We start from the raw sequence: 19,574 nt of genomic DNA, 5'->3' as shown, positions 1-19,574 counted from the left end.
GACATCATGAAGGGGTTAGTTAAAGAGATGGAGAGAGAGACATCATGAAGGGGTTAGCTAAAGAGATGGAGAGAGAGAGAGACATCATGAAGGGGTTAGCTAAAGAGATGGAGAGAGAGAGAGACATCATGAAGGGAGATGGAGAGTTAAAGAGATGAGATGAGAGAGAGACATCATGAAGGGGTTAGTTAAAGAGATGGAGAGAGAGAGACATCATGAAGGGGTTAGTTAAAGAGATGGAGAGAGACATCATGGAGGGGTTAGCTAAAGAGATGGAGAGAGAGAAGACATCATGAAGAGAGATGGAGAGAGACATCATGAAGGGGTTAGCTAAAGAGATAAAGAGATGGAGAGAGAGAGAGACATCATGAAGGGGTTAGCTAAAGAGATGGAGAGAGAGAGACATCATGAAGGGGTTAGTTAAAGAGATTAGGAAAGAGATGGAGAGAGAGAGACATCATGAAGGGGTTAGCTAAAGAGATGGAGATGAGAGAGACATCATGAAGGGGTTAGCTAAAGAGATGGAGAGAGAGAGACATCATGAAGGGGTTAGCTAAAGAGATGGAGAGAGACATCATGAAGGGGTTAGCTAAAGAGATGGAGAGAGAGAGAGACATCATGAAGGGGTTAGCTAAAGAGATGGAGAGACATCATGAAGGGGTTAGCTAAAGAGATGGAGAGAGAGAGACATCATGAAGGGGTTAGTTAAAGAGATGGAGAGAGAGACATCATGAAGGGGTTAGCTAAAGAGATGGAGAGAGAGAGAGACATCATGAAGGGGTTAGCTAAAGAGATGGAGAGAGAGAGACATCATGAAGGGGTTAGCTAAAGAGATGGAGAGAGAGACATCATGAAGGGGTTAGTTAAAGAGATGGAGAGAGAGAGAGACATCATGAAGGGGTTAGCTAAAGAGATGGAGAGAGAGAGAGACATCATGAAGGGGTTAGTTAAAGAGATGGAGAGAGACATCATGAAGGGGTTAGCTAAAGAGATGGAGAGAGAGAGAGACATCATGAAGGGGTTAGCTAAAGAGATGGAGAGAGAGAAACATCATGAAGGGGTTAGCTAAAGAGATGGAGAGAGAGAGACATCATGAAGGGGTTAGTTAAAGAGATGGAGAGAGAGAGACATCATGAAGGGGTTAGCTAAAGAGATGGAGAGAGAGAGAGACATCATGAAGGGGTTAGCTAAAGAGATGGAGGGAGAGACATCATGAAGGGGTTAGTTAAAGAGATGGAGAGAGAGACATCATGAAGGGGTTAGCTAAAGAGAATGAGGGAGAGACATCATGAAGGGGTTAGCTAAAGAGATGGGGAGAGAGACATCATGAAGGGGTTAGCTAAAGAGAAGGAGGGAGAGACATCATGAAGGGGTTAGCTAAAGAGATGGGGAGAGAGACATCATGAAGGGGTTAGCTAAAGAGATGGAGAGAGAGAGAGACATCATGAAGGGGTTAGCTAAAGAGATGGAGAGAGAGACATCATGAAGGGGTTAGTTAAAGAGATGGAGAGAGAGAGAGACATCATGAAGGGGTTAGCTAAAGAGATGGAGAGAGAGAGCGACATCATGAAGGGGTTAGCTAAAGAGATGGAGAGAGAGAGACATCATGAAGGGGTTAGCTAAAGAGATGGAGAGAGAGACATCATGAAGGGGTTAGCTAAAGAGAGAGAGAGACATCATGAAGGGGTTAGCTAAAGAGAGAGAGAGACATCATGAAGGGGTTAGCTAAAGAGATGGAGAGAGACACCGGGGAACAACTCTCTACAGAAAGAGAAAGGAAGGTACTTAACAGATCGACAGGGAGACACTGTCCAAAATCTGGCTTGCAGACTACTTACTTTAACTGCATACTGTGTAATAATTAAAAACATATGTACTTTTATTTAACTGGGCAAGTCAGTTAAGAACAAATTCTTATTTTCAATGACGGCCTAGGAACAGTGGTTTAACTGCCTTTTTCAGGGACAGAATGACACATTTTCACCTTGTCAGTTCGGGGATTCGATCTTGCAAACCTTCTGGTTACCAGTCCAACACTCTAACCACTAGGCTACCATGCCGCCTCTACACTCTAACCACTAGGCTACCATGCCGCCTCTACACTCTAACCACTAGGCTACCATGCCGCCTCTACACTCTAACCACTAGGCTACCATGCCGCCTCTACACTCTAACCACTAGGCTACCATGCCGCCTCTACACTCTAACCACTAGGCTACCATGCCGCCTCTACACTCTAACCACTAGGCTACCATGCCGCCTCTACACTCTAACCACTAGGCTACCATGCCGCCTCTACACTCTAACCACTAGGCTACCCTGCCTCCTCTACACTCTAACCACTAGGCTACCCTGCCACCTCTACACTCTAACCACTAGGCTACCCTGCCACCTCTACACTCTAACCACTAGGCTACCCTGCCACCTCTACACTCTAACCACTAGGCTACTAATATCTAGAATGTACTGTTTAATAAAAACCAATGCAGTAAGTAACAAATATCAGCATACTAGTCTCTTCTAGTCTCTTCCTGCGGAGAACGAATCATTTCATGTGTAATTGCGTTGATTCCAGGGACACTTATTCATTTTTGGTACAGCGCGTCCCCCCCCCTCAGCTGTTGTCAAAACACGTGGGTCTGGAAAAACCAGCACTGAACTGTACTTTGATGAAAAGCCTGAATGAACATCCTGGCATTTAAAACAAACTAAAATGTTCTACATTGCACATACTATACTTTTTGTTGGCCATAATGTCTGCTGTTGGAAGACTCTGGTATTTGGCCAGAGGTTTCATCTCAACAGTTTTAAAGTGCCTTCTTCTCCTCCTTTGAAGGAGGTGAGGAAATGAAGGTAGCCACGTCAGACTATTGACATGAGCCCCCCAAGAGGCCTGGATGTAAATGCGGGCCGGGGGCCGTTCTGAGGTGAAACATACCTGCTGAAGATGAGGTGTCTGTCCAGACAACCCCCGTCCACCCCTCCATGTTTAGGATACAGCACCCTGCTGGTCAGTCTGGAGGTGAAGTTAGTCGGGGCCTGGCATCTCTGCTTGGGCTCTGGGCACTGGTGGGGTGTAAACAGGGAGAAGGGGGGGCAGGTAGTCACCGGGTTCCTACACCTGAAATAAATGTACAAAAATACATTTACATTTAAGTCATTTAGCAGACGCTCTTATCCAGAGCGACTTACAAATTGGTGCGTTCACCTTATGACATCTAAATGAGTCAATAAGCGTGGTATTTTCAAATGCCAGGCATGTTACTAATCATGTCATTGCTACATTGGCTGGACATACTATAGAGCAAGTTAAAGTGTACAAATATTTGGGGTGATGATATGCTGAGCTACACATTTACATTTAAGTCATTTAGCAGACGCTCTTTATCCAGAGCGACTTACACTGTGCATGTAGAGTGGAATTCTCTCCTGAACATTTTAAAATGTGGTGATCGAGTTTGGTTGGTGGAGTTTAAACACTTGATCGATGTATATATCATAGAAGAGTGTAATTATTTTTAGTCAAGACGTTTGTGTTTTTAATGTAATATGTCATTGTTGTACTGTGTGTGTGTGTGTTTATAGTTGTGTTTAATGTTGTGTTAGTGTATGTAAGTTGTTTTGTCTGAAACCCCCTGCTGCTATTGGAAAAGACATATTATCTCAATGAGAAAAACTGAATAAAAGGTCAAATACAAAATATAATAAAACACAGTTCATCTACACATAATAACAACCAAGTAAAACCATTGAAAATTCATTTAAAAAATACAAAACTGAAACCCCATTTCCATAAGTATTCAGACTCTTTACTCAGTACTTTGTTGAAGCACCTTCGGTGGCGATTACAGCATTGAGTCTTCTTGGGTGTGACGCTACAAGCTTGGCACACCTGTATTTGGGGAGTTTCTCCCATTCTTCTCCGCAGATCCTCTCAAGCTCGGTCAGGTTGGATGGGGAGCGTCGCAGCACAGCTATTTTCAGGTCTCTCCAGAGATGTTTGATCGGGTTCAAGTCTGGGCTCCGGCTGGGACACTCAAGGACATTCAGAGACTCCTACGTTGTCTTGGCTGTGTGCTTAGGGTCGTTGTCCTGTTGGAAAGTGAACCTTCGCCCCAGTCGGAGGTCCTGAGCACTCTGGAGCAGATTTTCATCAAGGATCTCTCTGTAATTTTCTCCGTTCATCTTTCCCTCCATCCTGACTTATCTCCCAGTCCCTGCTACTGAAAAACATCCCCACAGCATGATGCTGCCACCACCATGCTTCACCGTAGAGATGGTGCCAGGTTTCCTCCAGACGTGACACTTGGCATTCAGGCCAGAGTTTAATCTTGGTTTCATCAGACCAGAGAATCTTGTTTCTCCTGGTTTGAGAGTCTTTAGGTGCCTTTTGGAAAACGGGCTGACAAAGCCCCAAAGCGGGCTGTCATGTGCCTTTTACTGAGGATTGGCTTCCGTCTGGCGCCTCTACATAGACTGGTGGAGTTCTGCAGCGATGCTTGCTTGTCCTTCTGGAAGGTTCTGCCATCTCCACAGAGAACTGTTAGAGTGACCATCGGGTTCTTGGTCACCTCCCTGACCAAGGCCCTTCTCCCCAGATTGCTCAGTTTGGCCGGGCGGCCAGCTCTAGGAAGAGTCTTGGTGATTCCAAACTTCATTCATTTAAGAATGATGGAGGCCACTGTGTACTTGGGGACCTTCAATGCTGCAGAAATGTTTTGGTACCCTTCCCCAGATCTGTGCCTCGACACAATCCTGTCTCCGAGCTCTACGGACAATTCCTTCGACCTCAGGGCTTGATTTTTACTCTGACATGCACTGTCAACTTGTGGGAACTTATAAAGACAGTTGGTGTGCCTTTCCAAATCATGTCCAATCCATTCACCACAGGTAGGCTACAATCAAGTTGTAGAAACATCAAGGATGATCAATGGAAAACAGGATGCATCTGAGCTCAATTTCAAGTCTCATAGCAAAGGGTCTGAATACCCTTTATGTAATAAATATGTAAATAAGGTATTTCTGTTTTTTAAATTTAATTTGCAAATGTATGTAAAAACTTGTTTTCGCTTTATGAATATATATAATAATAATAGTATAGAATAAGGCTGTTACGTAACAAAATGTGTAAAAAGTCAAGGTGTCTGAATACTTTCTGAAGTCTGGTGATGATAGGGGCGGGACTGAGACAGGTAGGGGCGGGACTGAGACAGGTAGGGGCGGGACTGAGACAGGTAGGGGCGGGACTGAGACAGGTAGGGGCGGGACTGAACATAAACGTTAAACAAAACAAAAAAAAAGTGTTCAAACCTGGCATGCTGCTCCCTGAGGTACTCCGTGATGATGCTGTCCAGGGCAGGCGGGGAAGGCAGGTGTCTGTCCAGCTGTTTCTTCATGGCAGGACTCTGGCTAAAAGCTCCGTGGTCTGACTTCTGTCTCAGCACACTGGAGGACCGTTTCCCACCACCAAGTCCAGTCCCAGGGCTACCGAGGACCGAGGAGCGCTCCCGCGTGAACAGGATACGCCCGATCTGGGGCGAACCATGGGGAGGTGGGCCGTGAGGGGTACAAGGAGGGAAGGAGGAGGAGGGACGTGGCGTCTGGACCGAGGAAGACGATTGGGTCACCGCAGTGAGGCGAGCAGCCACTACCACTCCTCCGTTGACCATGCCCCTTGGGGTTCTGGGTAATACAGAGGACGAAGAGACAGGGGGAGGAGCTACAGAGACTGCCTGGTAGAGCGAGGGGGAGGAGGAGAGGGGGATGGAGAGGGAGAGCGGGCCGCAGGGGAGATTAGCCTCCTTGGTGAGGGCTGAGGCGGTATCCTGGAGTCCTTTAGCCACCAGGTGGTTCCTGATGAGCAGCAACAACTCCTTCTCAGGAAAGGAGATACGTGATTGGGCCACAACGTTTGCCCTCTGGAGCCGGGCCAAAGACACATCTGTCCCTATCAACAAGGGTTTACCTGAGGAAAACAGACACATTATGAAAATAAAGATCATTTTGTCCTCGTTGTTTATAAACTACTGTTCATTTTCTATCAGAGGCGGGACAACATCAGTATCGTAATATTTTTCCCACGGCAAAAAAATAAATAAATAAACACACAGACCAAACTAATTTGGTCCTTTAAAAACCTGCTGTATATGTAAAACATTGTGTGCTTGTAGCTTGGAAAATAAATACATGTGACTCTGGCTAAAACAATGGTTTGTTTCCAACAATAGGGCTGTTTTCCTAAAGAAGTTCAATTGTGCTTCGTGGCATCGTCCCGACCTAACATTTTACAATCTCAGATTTATGGTTTTCCGTATCGTATTGCTACCTTGTATGGAACTGGCTATGAAAATAAAAAGTTTGTCTGTTTTGAAGGTGGTTTTTGGTGATTTGACTTACCCGACACCCTCTCTATGAGCTCGGCAGAGTACCGGCAGGAGTTTGTCTGTTTTGAAGGTGGTTTTTGGTGATTTGACTTACCCGACACCCTCTCTATGAGCTCGGCAGAGTACCGGCAGGAGTTTGTCTGTTTTGAAGGTGGTTTTTGGTGATTTGACTTACCCGACACCCTCTCTATGAGCTCGGCAGAGTAACGGCAGAAGTTGTCTGTTTTGAAGGTGGTTTTTGGTGATTTGACTTACCCGACACCCTCTCTATGAGCTCGGCAGAGTACCGGCAGGAGTTTGTCTGTTTTGAAGGTGGTTTTTGGTGATTTGACTTACCCGACACCCTCTCTATGAGCTCGGCAGAGTACCGGCAGGAGTTTGTCTGTTTTGAAGGTGGTTTTTGGTGATTTGACTTACCCGACACCCTCTCTATGAGCTCGGCAGAGTAACGGCAGAAGTTGTCTGTTTTGAAGGTGGTTTTTGGTGATTTGACTTACCCGACACCCTCTCTATGAGCTCGGCAGAGTACCGGCAGAAGTTTGTCTGTTTTGAAGGTGGTTTTTGGTGATTTGACTTACCCGACACCCTCTCTATGAGCTCGGCAGAGTACCGGCAGAAGTTTGTCTGTTTTGAAGGTGGTTTTTGGTGATTTGACTTACCCGACACCCTCTCTATGAGCTCGGCAGAGTACCGGCAGGAGTTTGTCTGTTTTGAAGGTGGTTTTGGTGATTTGACTTACCCGACACCCTCTCTATGAGCTCGGCAGAGTACCGGCAGAAGTTTGTCTGTTTTGAAGGTGGTTTTTGGTGATTTGACTTACCCGACACCCTCTCTATGAGCTCGGCAGAGTACCGGCAGGAGTTTGTCTGTTTTGAAGGTGGTTTTTGGTGATTTGACTTACCCGACACCCTCTCTATGAGCTCGGCAGAGTACCGGCAGAAGTTTGTCTGTTTTGAAGGTGGTTTTTGGTGATTTGACTTACCCGACACCCTCTCTATGAGCTCGGCAGAGTACCGGCAGAAGTTTGTCTGTTTTGAAGGTGGTTTTTGGTGATTTGACTTACCCGACACCCTCTCTATGAGCTCGGCAGAGTACCGGCAGAAGTTTGTCTGTTTTGAAGGTGGTTTTTGGTGATTTAACTTACCCGACACCCTCTCTATGAGCTCGGCAGAGTACCGGCAGAAGCGAACGTGTTGGGAACGTTTGTCCTGCAGCACAGGTTCCTTCATCAGCTGCTGGATGTGTGAGGAGGAGAATAGAGGCAGCTTGGAGATGATCTGGCTGACAGCCCTGGAGCGAGACAGACCAACCAGAGCCTTGCAAGCCAACGCTCTAATCAGATCTGCGTCCGTGATGGGCATCTTGACCGTCAGTAAACCAAGGAGGACCTGGAAGAACAGTTTAGTTACAGAAGAAAACAAAACAAAAAAAATAGTTTTAAAAAAATGTTTGAGGATCAACGAGAAGCCTGTCTTTACTGCAGTAAGTAACAGAGAAATAAGATGCATTTTACAGCCCTGTTCCCCGAGACACACACCTACACAGAGGACTAGCTGTGTAAGGTCAAAGGTATTAGTGATCCGTTTGAGGGTTTTCCTACAACACTTGTCTTCATAAACAATTACACAGAGGACACGAGTCACAACCCCCTTACCTTAATGCCGTTGTTGGCCTGGACAACGTTCCACATCTTGGTGAGCACACTCTCCTGTGGGGGGTGATGCAGAAAGCTGCCCAAGGAAGTGAGGGTCTGGTCGGGGGCACACACACAGTTGGTGACCACCTGGAGCGCTGACTTCTGGATCTCTGCATCGTTGACAAACACCTCTCCCTCCGCCACACCCAGGATAATACTCATTCCTGCAGGAGGAACACAGTGAAAGGTAACTTTCTTGTCTAACATAGTATTGAGAACAAAATTGTAGTCCAGTCACAGGTTTAAGAAATAGATCAGATTGTATAAAACATGTACAGAAAAGAGACTGATCTAGCAGTATAGATAGAGAATATAGAGCAACTGATCTAGCAGTATAGATAGAGAATATAGAGCAACTGATCTAGCAGTATAGATATAGAGAATATAGAGCAACTGATCTAGCAGTATAGATATAGAGAATATAGAGCAACTGATCTAGCAGTATAGATATAGAGAATATAGAGCAACTGACCTAGCAGTATAGATAGAGAATCTAGAGAGAGAGAGACTGACCTAGCAGTATAGATAGAGAATCTAGAGACTGACCTAGCAGTATAGATAGAGAATCTAGAGAGAGACTGACCTAGCAGTATAGATAATCTAGAGAGAGACTGACCTAGCAGTATAGATAGAGAATCTAGAGAGAGACTGACCTAGCAGTATAGATAGAGAATCTAGAGACTGACCTAGCAGTATAGATAGAGAATCTAGAGAGAATGACCTAGCAGTATAGATATAGAGAATCTAGAGAGACATACCGACAGTGCAGACGGTGGATCCTCCTTCATCCAGCACGTCCACAGTCTCAGCTAGCAGCAGCTGAACTTTAGGTACTACAGTCAGCATAGCCAGGATGTCCAGGGCAAAACGCACCGTATCAGCCCTGGTAGCCAGAACCATAAGTAAGACAGTATTATCTCTATGGGGGTACAGCAGTCTTACTGACAAGGGGAGGAGGGGACTGAGCAGGACTTTTATCTTAGCTCACTATAGATATAACTGTAACTGCCTTCTAGACCTTGGAGGGGGAAAAAAATACTTTTAAAATCACAATGTGTGTATAGGTATTATCCAACGTGTACATTTTGTCATGACAACAAAACGACCTGGCCGAATAACAAAGAGATATGTGAAGTCTTCATCAGAAGAATGTGCAGGTGTTAAAATCAGGTCAATTAGAGAGACTACCGGTAACCTACCTGCCATAGTAACTCCTCCAGTAAAATCAGGTCAATTAGAGACTACAGGTAACCTACAGTGCCTTGCGAAAGTATTCGGCCCCCTTGAACTTTGCGACCTTCTGCCACATTTCAGGCTTCAATCATACAGATATAAAACTGTATTTTTTTGTGAAGAATCAACAACAAGTGGGACACAATCATGAAGTGGAACGACATTTATTGGATATTTCAAACTTTTTTAACAAATCAAAAACTGAAAAATTGGGCGTGCAAAATCATTCAGCCCCCTTAAGTTAATACTTTGTAGCGCCACCTTTTGCTGCGATTACAGCTGTAAGTCGCTTGGGGTATGTCTCTATCAGTTTTGCACATCGAGAGACTGAAATTTTATCCCATTCCTCCTTGCAAAACAGCTCGAGCTCAGTGAGGTTGGATGGAGAGCATTTGAGAACAGCAGTTTTCAGTTCTTTCCACAGATTCTCGATTGGATTCAGGTCTAGACTTTGACTTGGCCATTCTAACACCTGGATATGTTTATTTTTGAACCATTCCATTGTAGATTTTGCTTTATGTTTTGGATCATTGTCTTGTTGGAAGACAAATCTCCGTCCCAGTCTCAGGTCTTTTGCAGACTCCATCAGGAGTGGTCCTGTATTTGGCTCCATCCATCTTCCCATCAATTTGAACCATCTTCCCTGTCCCTGTTGAAGAAAAGCAGGCCCAAACCATGATGCTGCCACCACCATGTTTGACAGTGGGGATGGTGTTTTCAGGGTGATGAGCTGTGTTGCTTTTACGCCAAACATAACGTTTTGCATTGTTGCCAAAAAGTTCAATTTTGGTTTCATCTGACCAGAGCACCTTCTTCCACATGTTTGGTGTGTCTCCCAGGTGGCTTGTGGCAAACTTTAAACGACACTTTTTATGGATGTCTTTAAGAAATGGCTTTCTTCTTGCCCATCTTCCTTAAAGGCCAGATTTGTGCAATATACGACTGATTGTTGTCCTATGGACAGAGTCTCCCACCTCAGCTGTAGATCTCTGCAGTTCATCCAGAGTGATCATGGGCCTCTTGGCTGCATCTCTGATCAGTCTTCTCCTTGTATGAGCTGAAAGTTTAGAGGGACGGCCAGGTCTTGGTAGATTTGCAGTGGTCTGATACTCCTTCCATTTCAATATTATCGCTTGCACAGTGCTCCTTGGGATGTTTAAAGCTTGGGAAATCTTTTTGTATCCAAATCCGGCTTTAAACTTCTTCACAACAGTATCTCGGACCGGCCTGGTGTGTTCCTTGTTCTTCATGATGCTCTCCGCGCTTTTAACGGACCTCTGAGACTATCACAGTGCAGGTACATTTATACGGAGACTTGATTACACACAGGTGGATTGTATTTATCATCATTAGTCATTTAGGTCAACATTGGATCATTCAGAGATCCCCACTGAACTTCTGGAGAGAGTTTGCTGCACTGAAAGTAAAGGGGCTGAATAATTTTGCACGGCCAATTCTTCAGTTTTTGATTTGTTAAAAAAGTTTGAAATATCCAATAAATGTCGTTCCACTTCATGATTGTTGTTGATTCTTCAAAAAAAAATACAGTTTTATATCTTTATATTTGAAGCCTGAAATGTGGCAAAAGGTCGCAAAGTTCAAGGGGGCCGAATACTTTCGCAAGGCACTGTACCTGCCATAGTAAGTCCTCCAGTAAAATCAGGCCAATTAGAGAGACTACAGGTAACCTACCTGCCATAGTAACTCCTCCAGTAAAATCAGGTCAATTAGAGAGACTACAGGTAACCTACCTGCCATAGTAACTCCTCCAGTAAAGTCAGGTCAATTAGAGAGACTACAGGTAACCTACCTGCCATAGTAACTCCTCCAGTAAAATCAGGCCAATTAGAGAGACTACAGGTAACCTACCTGCCATAGTAACTCCTCCAGTAAAATCAGGTCAATTAGAGAGACTACAGGTAACCTACCTGCCATAGTAACTCCTCCAGTCACAGGCTATGGAGATGAGTTGTAACACGAGGGGAATACAGGAGAGCTTGTGAAACACCTCCACAGGTTCCCAGTGAAGCTGAGTGGGTCCACAGTCTATTAGAAAGTCCATCATGTCCACCACCTGCTCATGACTGTACGAACACGACTGTGTGGGGGGGGGGGGGGCACAGACACACAACAAGTTATCAATAAAGTCAAAATCAACCAATTTTCTTTTTCTATTGTGTTATTGATTGTACGTTTGTTTACACCATGTGTAACTCTGTGTTGTTGTTTACTCCATGTGTAACTCTGTGTTGTTGTTTACTCCATGTGTAACTCTGTTGTTGTTTCCTCCATGTGTAACTCTGTTGTTGTTTACTCCATGTGTAACTCTGTGTTGTTGTTTACTCCATGTGTTGTTGTTTACTCCATGGGTTGTTGTTTACTCCATGGGTTGTTGTTTACTCCATGGGTTGTTGTTTACTCCATGGGTTGTTGTTTACTCCATGTGTAACTCTGTGTTGTTTACTCCATGTGTAACTCTGTGTTGTTGTTTACTCCATGTGTAACTCTGTGTTGTTGTTTACTCCATGTGTAACTCTGTGTTGTTGTTTACTCCATGTGTTGTTGTTTACTCCATGTGTAACTCTGTGTTGTTGTTTACTCCATGTGTAACTCTTGTTGTTATTTGTGTTGACACTGCTTTGCTTTATCTTGACCAGGTCGTAGTTGTAAATGAGAATTTGTTAAATAAAAAAGGTGAAATAAATCAAAAATGAATAACAACAATCGAGCAAATCAATCACTGAAATCAATCAATTAGTCTTCGTTATCCATAATCAATCACTGAAATCAATCAATTAGTCTTCGTTATCCATAATCAATCACTGAAATCAATCAATTAGTCTTAATCAATCACTGAAATTATCCATAATCAATCACTGAAATCAATCAATTAGTCTTCGTTATCCATAATCAATCACTGAAATCAATCAATTAGTCTTCGTTATCCATAATCAATCACTGAAATCAATCAATTAGTCTTCGTTATCCATAATCAATCACTGAAATCAATCAATTAGTCTTCGTTATCCATAATCAATCACTGAAATCAATCAATTAGTCTTCGTTATCCATAATCAATCACTGAAATCAATCAATTAGTCTTAAGTTATCCATAATCAATCACTGAAATCAATCAATTAGTCTTCGTTATCCATAATCAATCACTGAAATCAATCAATTAGTCTTCGTTATCCATAATCAATCACTGAAATCAATCAATTAGTCTTAGTTATCCATAATCAATCACTGAAATCAATCAATTAGTCTTAGTTATCCATAATCAATCACTGAAATCAATCAATTAGTCTTCGTTATCCATAATCAATCACTGAAATCAATCAATTAGTCTTAGTTTATCCATAATCAATCACTGAAATCAATCAGTCTTAAGTTTATCCATAATCACTGAAATCAATTATCCATAATCAATCACTGAAATCAATCAATTAGTCTTAGTTATCCATAATCAATCACTGAAATCAATCAATTAGTCTTCGTTATCCATAATCAATCACTGAAATCAATCAATTAGTCTTCGTTATCCATAATCAATCACTGAAATCAATCAATTAGTCTTCGTTATCCATAATCAATCACTGAAATCAATCAATTAGTCTTCGTTATCCATAATCAATCACTGAAATCAATCAATTAGTCTTCGTTATCCATAATCAATCACTGAAATCAATCAATTAGTCTTCGTTATCCATAATCAATCATTAAACTAATCAATACATACATCTTTATCATCCAAAAGTTAAGTAACATATCTTGATCACATCTAAATACATGTTAGTGAGTGTGTTCACCTCAGGACATCACTTAAATAGGGAATCTACCTTGTAGTAAGGCTGAGGGTGAACTTGAGCGCCCCCTTCAGTTCTCTGGAGGGACTGTTTGACTTGCTCCACCTTGACAGCCAGGTGGGCCTCGAAGTACCTTCTCAGGCACATACAGGTGTGTTTGGCTGTCTGACGGCTGGAGAACACCTGGTCGTCACTCAACATGGCCCCCTGGTCCTCTGGGTTCAGGATCTCTAATGTACTGATCTAGAGAGAGAGAGAGAGAGAGAGAGAGAGAGAGAGAGGTGAGGGGATACACAGCCCTGGGTCATGGGTCAGAGGGCAAAAAAAAAAAAAAACAGTCCTGACGAGAGAACCTTTTCTTCACAAATTAAATTTAGCGACCGCACCTTCAGGGCTGTGACGCTACAAACGGAAAGCAATTTCAAGGTCCTCTGGCATCACAACGGTCTTCTGAAATCAGTAGCCGAGGGACAACATAGAAACTAGGCAGTGGGAATACTGCAAGGGGGACTACTGGAGCTCTACTCTCTCATTCAGAGCCAATCTCCCCTGTCTCTCCCCCTACTCGCCAGTTTGACTGTCCTGATGACTGCAGTAAGAGTCTCTCATTCAGAGCCAATCTCCCCCGTCTCTCACCCCTACTCGCCAGGTTGACTGTCCTGATGACTGCAGTAAGATTCTCTCATTCAGAGCCAATCTCCCCCGTCTCTCACCCCTACTCGCCAGTTTGACTGTAGTAAGAGTCTCTCATTCAGAGCCAATCTCCCCCGTCTCTCACCCCTACTCGCCAGTTTGACTGTAGTAAGAGTCTCTCATTCAGAGCCAATCTCCCCCGTCTCTCACCCCTACTCGCCAGTTTGACTGTAGTAAGAGTCTCTCATTCAGAGCCAATCTCCCCCCGTCTCTCACCCCTACTCACCAGGTTAACTAGTCTCCTGAGGCCATCCTGGTGGTCAAACAGCTGCAGTATGGCTCTGAATGAGAAGGAGATAGAGAAGAATATGGTGGTGTGGCAGCAGCCCGACGCGTGGGAACACTCCAGGAGCCACAAGGCATAGCCCACCATGTCTGACAGCACACTGTCTGGCAGCATACACACCTGTAGGAGGGAGAGACAGTCAGGTAACAGACACACCTGTAGGAGGTTAGAGACAGTCAGGTAACAGACACACCTGTAGGAGGGAGAGACAGTCAGGTAACAGACACACCTGTAGGAGGGAGAGACAGTCAGGTAACAGACACACCTGTAGGAGGAAGAGACAGTCAGGTAACACACACACCTGTAGGAGGTTAGAGACAGTCAGGTAACAGACACACTTGTAGGAGGGAGAGACAGTCAGGTAACAGACACGCCTGTAGGAGGGAGAGACAGTCAGGTAACAGACACACCTGTAGGAGGGAGAGACAGTCAGGTAACAGACACACCTGTAGGAGGAAGAGACAGTCAGGTAACAGACACACCTGTAGGAGGGAGAGACAGTCAGGTAACAGACACACCTGTAGGAGGGAGAGACAGTCAGGTAACAGACACACCTGTAGGAGGGAGAGACAGTCAGGTAACAGACACACCTGTAGGAGGGAGAGACAGTCAGGTAACAGACACACCTGTAGGAGGTTAGAGACAGTCAGGTAACAGACACACCTGTAGGAGGTTAGAGACAGTCAGGTAACAGACACACCTGTAGGAGGAAGAGACAGTCAGGTAACAGACACACCTGTAGGAGGGAGAGACAGTCAGGTAACAGACACACCTGTAGGAGGTTAGAGACAGTCAGGTAACAGACACACCTGTAGGAGGTTAGAGACAGTCAGGTAACAGAGACACCTGTAGGAGGGAGAGACAGTCAGGTAACAGACACACCTGTAGGAGGGAGAGACAGTCAGGTAACACACACACCTGTAGGAGGAAGAGACAGTCAGGTAACACACACACCTGTAGGAGGAAGAGACAGTCAGGTAACAAACACAGCTGTAGGAGGAAGAGACAGTCAGGTAACAAACACACCTACACAGTTATATGTTCCAAGTCACGTGACAGCAAACAAAATGACATCCAATGAGGTTTCATTTTGGTAGTTGAATGTGGATTTGCTACTGTGTGGAGTAAGTGTGTGTGTAAACAGTGCCTCGCAAAAGTATTCATCTCCCTTGGTGTTTCTCCTATTTAGTTGCATTACAACCTGTAATTAAAATGTAGTTTTATTTGGATTTCATGTAATGGACATACACAAAATAGTCCTAAATGGTGAAGTGAAATGAAAAAAATGAAAAAAAAAGTGGTGTGCATATTCACCCCCTTTGTCATGAAACACCTCCCCTTTGTCATGAAGCACCTCCCCTTTTCCATGAAGCACCTCCCCTTTGTCATGAAGCACCTCCCCTTTGTCATGAAGCACCTCCCCTTTGTCATGAAGCACCTCCCCTTTGTCATGAAGCACCTCCCCTTTGTCATGAAGCACCTCCCCTTTGTCATGAAGCACCTCCCCTTTGTCATGAAGCACCTCCCCTTTGTCATGAAGCACCTCCCCTTTGTCATGAAGCACCTCCCCTTTGTCATGAAGCACCTCCCCTTTGTCATGAAGCACCTCCCCTTTGTCATGAAGCACCTCCCCTTTGCCATGAAGCACCTCCCCTTTGCCATGAAGCCCTTAAATAAGATCTGGTGCAACCAATTACCTTCAGAAGTCACACAATTAGATAAATAAAGTCCACCTGTGTGCAATCTAAGTGTCACATGATCTGTCACATGATCTCAGTATATACACACCTGTTCTGAAAGGCCCCAGAGTCTGCAACAACACTAAGCAAGGGGCACCACCAAGCAAGCTGCACCATGAAGACCAAGGAGCTGGCCAAACAGGTCAGAGACAAAGTTGTGGAGAAGTACAGATCAGGGTTGGGTTATAAAAAAATATCTGAAATGTTGAACATCCCCACAGAGCACCATTAAATCCATTATTATAAAATGGAAAGAATATGGCACCACAACAAACCTGCCAAGAGAGGGCCGCCCACCAAAACTCACAGACCAGGCAATGAGGGCATTAATCAGAGAGGCCACAAAGAGACCAAAGATAACCCTGAAGGAGCTGCAAAGCTCCACAGCGGAGATTGGAGTAACTGTCCATAGGACCACTTTAAACAGTACACTCCACAGAGCTGGGCTTTACAGAAGAGTGGCCAGAAGAAAAGCCATTACTTACAGAAGAAAAATAAGCAAACATGCTTGGTGTTTGCCAACAGGCATGTGGGAGACTCCCCAAACATATAGAAGATGGTACTCTGGACAGATAAGACAAAAATGTAGCTTTTTGGCCATCAAGGAAAACACTATGTCTGGCGCAAACCCAACACCTCTCATCACCCCGTGATCACTATCCACAGAGTGAAGCATGGTGGTGGCAGCATCATGCTGTGGGGATGTTTTCATTGGCAGGGACTGGGAAACTGGTCAGAATTGAAGGAATGATGGATTTTTTACTGGGAAAATATTGAGGGAAACCTGTTTCAGTCTTCTAGAGATGTGAGACTGGGACGGAGGTTGACCTTCCAGCAGGACAATGACCCTAAGCATACTGCTAAAGCAACACTCGAGTGGTTTAAGGGGAACATTTAAATGTCTTGGAATGGCCTAGTCAAAGCCCAAACCTCAATCCAATTGAGAACAGGGCTCCGGGCAGCCGAGCGGAAATGGAGGAAAACTCGCCTCCCTGCAGACCTGGCATCCTTTCACTCCCTCCTCTCTACATTTTCCTCCTCTGTCTCTGCTGCTAAAGCCACTTTCTACCACTCTAAATTCCAAGCATCTGCCTCTAACCCTAGGAAGCTCTTTGCCACCTTCTCCTCCCTCTTGAATCCTCCTCCCCCTCCCCCCCTCCTCCCTCTCTGCAGATGACTTCGTCAACCATTTTGAAAAGAAGGTCGACGACATCCGATCCTCGTTTGCTAAGTCAAACGACACCGCTGGTTCTGCTCACACTGCCCTACCCTGTGCTCTGACCTCTTTCTCCCCTCTCTCTCCAGATGACATCTCGCGTCTTGTGACGGCCGGCCGCCCAACAACCTGCCCGCTTGACCCTATCCCCTCCTCTCTTCTCCAGACCATCTCCGGTGACCTTCTCCCTTACCTCACCTCGCTCATCAACTCATCCCTGACCGCTGGCTACGTCCCTCCCGTCTTCAAGAGAGCGAGAGTTGCACCCCTTCTGAAAAAACCTACACTCGATCCCTCCGATGTCAACAACTACAGACCAGTATCCCTTCTTTCTTTTCTCTCCAAAACTCTTGAACGTGCCGTCCTTGGCCAGCTCTCCCGCTATCTCTCTCAGAATGACCTTCTTGATCCAAATCAGTCAGGTTTCAAGACTAGTCATTCAACTGAGACTGCTCTTCTCTGTATCACGGAGGCGCTCCGCACTGCTAAAGCTAACTCTCTCTCCTCTGCTCTCATCCTTCTAGACCTATCGGCTGCCTTCGATACTGTGAACCATCAGATCCTCCTCTCCACCCTCTCCGAGTTGGGCATCTCCGGCGCGGCCACGCTTGGATTGCGTCCTACCTGACAGGTCGCTCCTACCAGGTGGCGTGGCGAGAATCCGTCTCCTCACCACGTGCTCTCACCACTGGTGTCCCCCAGGGCTCTGTTCTAGGCCCTCTCCTATTCTCGCTATACACCAAGTCACTTGGCTCTGTCATAACCTCACATGGTCTCTCCTATCATTGCTATGCAGACGACACACAATTAATCTTCTCCTTTCCCCCTTCTGACGACCAGGTGGCGAATCGCATCTCTGCATGTCTGGCAGACATATCAGTGTGGATGACGGATCATCACCTCAAGCTGAACCTCGGCAAGACGGAGCTGCTCTTCCTCCCGGGGAAGGACTGCCCGTTCCATGATCTCGCCATCACGGTTGACAACTCCATTGTGTCCTCGTCCCAGAGCGCTAAGAACCTTGGCGTGATCCTGGACAACACCCTGTCGTTCTCAAATAACATCAAGGCGGTGGCCCGTTCCTGTAGGTTCATGCTCTACAACATCCGCAGAGTACGACCCTGCCTCACACAGGAGAGCGGCGCAGGTCCTAATCCAGGCACTTGTCATCTCCCGTCTGGATTACTGCAACTCGCTGTTGGCTGGGCTCCCTGCCTGTGCCATTAAACCCCTACAACTCATCCAGAACGCCGCAGCCCGTCTGGTGTTCAACCTTCCCAAGTTCTCTCACGTCACCCCGCTCCTCCGCTCTCTCCACTGGCTTCCAGTTGAAGCTCGCATCCGCTACAAGACCATGGTGCTTGCCTACGGAGCTGTGAGGGAACGGCACCTCACTACCTCCAGGCTCTGATCAGGCCCTACACCCAAACAAGGGCACTGCGTTCATCCACCTCTGGCCTGCTCGCCTCCCTACCACTGAGGAAGTACAGTTCCCGCTCAGCCCAGTCAAAACTGTTCGCTGCTCTGGCCCCCCAATGGTGAAACAAACTCCCTCACGACGCCAGGACAGCGGAGTCAATCACCACCTTCCGGAGACACCTGAAACCCCACCTCTTTAAGGAATACCTAGGATAGGATAAAGTAATCCTTCTCCCCCCTTAAAAGACCTAGATGCACTATTGTAAAGTGGCTGTTCCACTGGATGTCATAAGGTGAAAGCACCAAGTTGTAAGTCGCTCTGGATAAGAGCGTCTGCTAAATGACTTAAATGTAATGTAATGTAAATCTGTGGTATGACTTAAAGATCGCTGTACACCAGCGGAACCCATCCAACTTAAAGGAGTTGTAGCAGTTTTGCCTTGAAGAATGGGCAAAAATCCCAGTGGCTTGATGTGCCACGCTTATAGAGACTTGCAGCTGTAATTGCTGCAAAAGGTGGCTCTATTGTAATTATATTATAATCATTTTGCATCTTCAAAGTGGTAGGCATGTTGTGTAAATCAAATGATACAACCCCCCCCAAAAAAAAAATATATATTTTAATTCCAGGTTGTAAGTAAGGCAACAAAACAGGAAAAATGCCAAGGGGGGATGGATACTTTCACAAGCCACTGAATATGACTCCTACCCTCTCCATGGCGTCCTGGTTATAAGCTAGGTAGTAGAGACACAGTGACACCCCAGTGGCAGCCATGGAGGGTCTGGGGATTTCCAGCAGCTTCTGCACTCCTCCGTGAGCTATGAAGTCAGCAGCAAACTTCTTGTGTAGGAGCAGGGAGGCGAGGTACTGGAGAGAGAGAGAGAGAGACAGAGAGACAGAGAGAGAGAGAGACAGAGAGACAGAGAGACAGAGAGACAGAGACAGAGAGACAGAGAGACAGAGAGACAGAGAGACAGAGAGAGACAGACAGAGGAGAGAGAGAGAGAGAAGAGAGAGAGAGCAGAGAGAGAGAGGAGAGAGAGAGGAGAGAGAGAGAGCAGAGAGAGAGAGCAGAGAGAGAGCAGAGAGAGAGAGCAGAGAG

General features: G+C 45.6%; 1 protein-coding gene across 2 annotated transcripts in view; it reads right to left on the bottom strand.

The window, feature by feature from the left end:
• Nucleotides 1-19,574, bottom strand: part of LOC115119711 (DDB1- and CUL4-associated factor 1-like) — a 73,663-nt gene that overhangs the window by 44,707 nt on the left and 9,382 nt on the right. For both annotated transcript variants that reach the window (XM_065002091.1, XM_065002090.1), the window contains exons 9-17: nucleotides 19,181-19,339; nucleotides 14,038-14,217; nucleotides 13,152-13,361; nucleotides 11,241-11,410; nucleotides 8,838-8,962; nucleotides 8,038-8,243; nucleotides 7,528-7,771; nucleotides 5,311-5,965; nucleotides 2,939-3,121 (exon numbers count right to left, since the gene is read on the bottom strand). In XM_065002091.1, the coding sequence (XP_064858163.1) occupies nucleotides 2,939-3,121; nucleotides 5,311-5,965; nucleotides 7,528-7,771; nucleotides 8,038-8,243; nucleotides 8,838-8,962; nucleotides 11,241-11,410; nucleotides 13,152-13,361; nucleotides 14,038-14,217; nucleotides 19,181-19,339 (2,132 nt within the window). The remainder of the gene's footprint in view (nucleotides 1-2,938; nucleotides 3,122-5,310; nucleotides 5,966-7,527; nucleotides 7,772-8,037; nucleotides 8,244-8,837; nucleotides 8,963-11,240; nucleotides 11,411-13,151; nucleotides 13,362-14,037; nucleotides 14,218-19,180; nucleotides 19,340-19,574) is intronic.

This window comes from Oncorhynchus nerka, linkage group LG15 (genome assembly GCF_034236695.1).
Source record: "Oncorhynchus nerka isolate Pitt River linkage group LG15, Oner_Uvic_2.0, whole genome shotgun sequence".
Taxonomy (NCBI): Eukaryota; Metazoa; Chordata; class Actinopteri; order Salmoniformes; family Salmonidae; genus Oncorhynchus; species Oncorhynchus nerka.
Note: the sequence above shows the minus strand (reverse complement) of the source record. Positions and strands in the feature narration are given on the sequence as shown.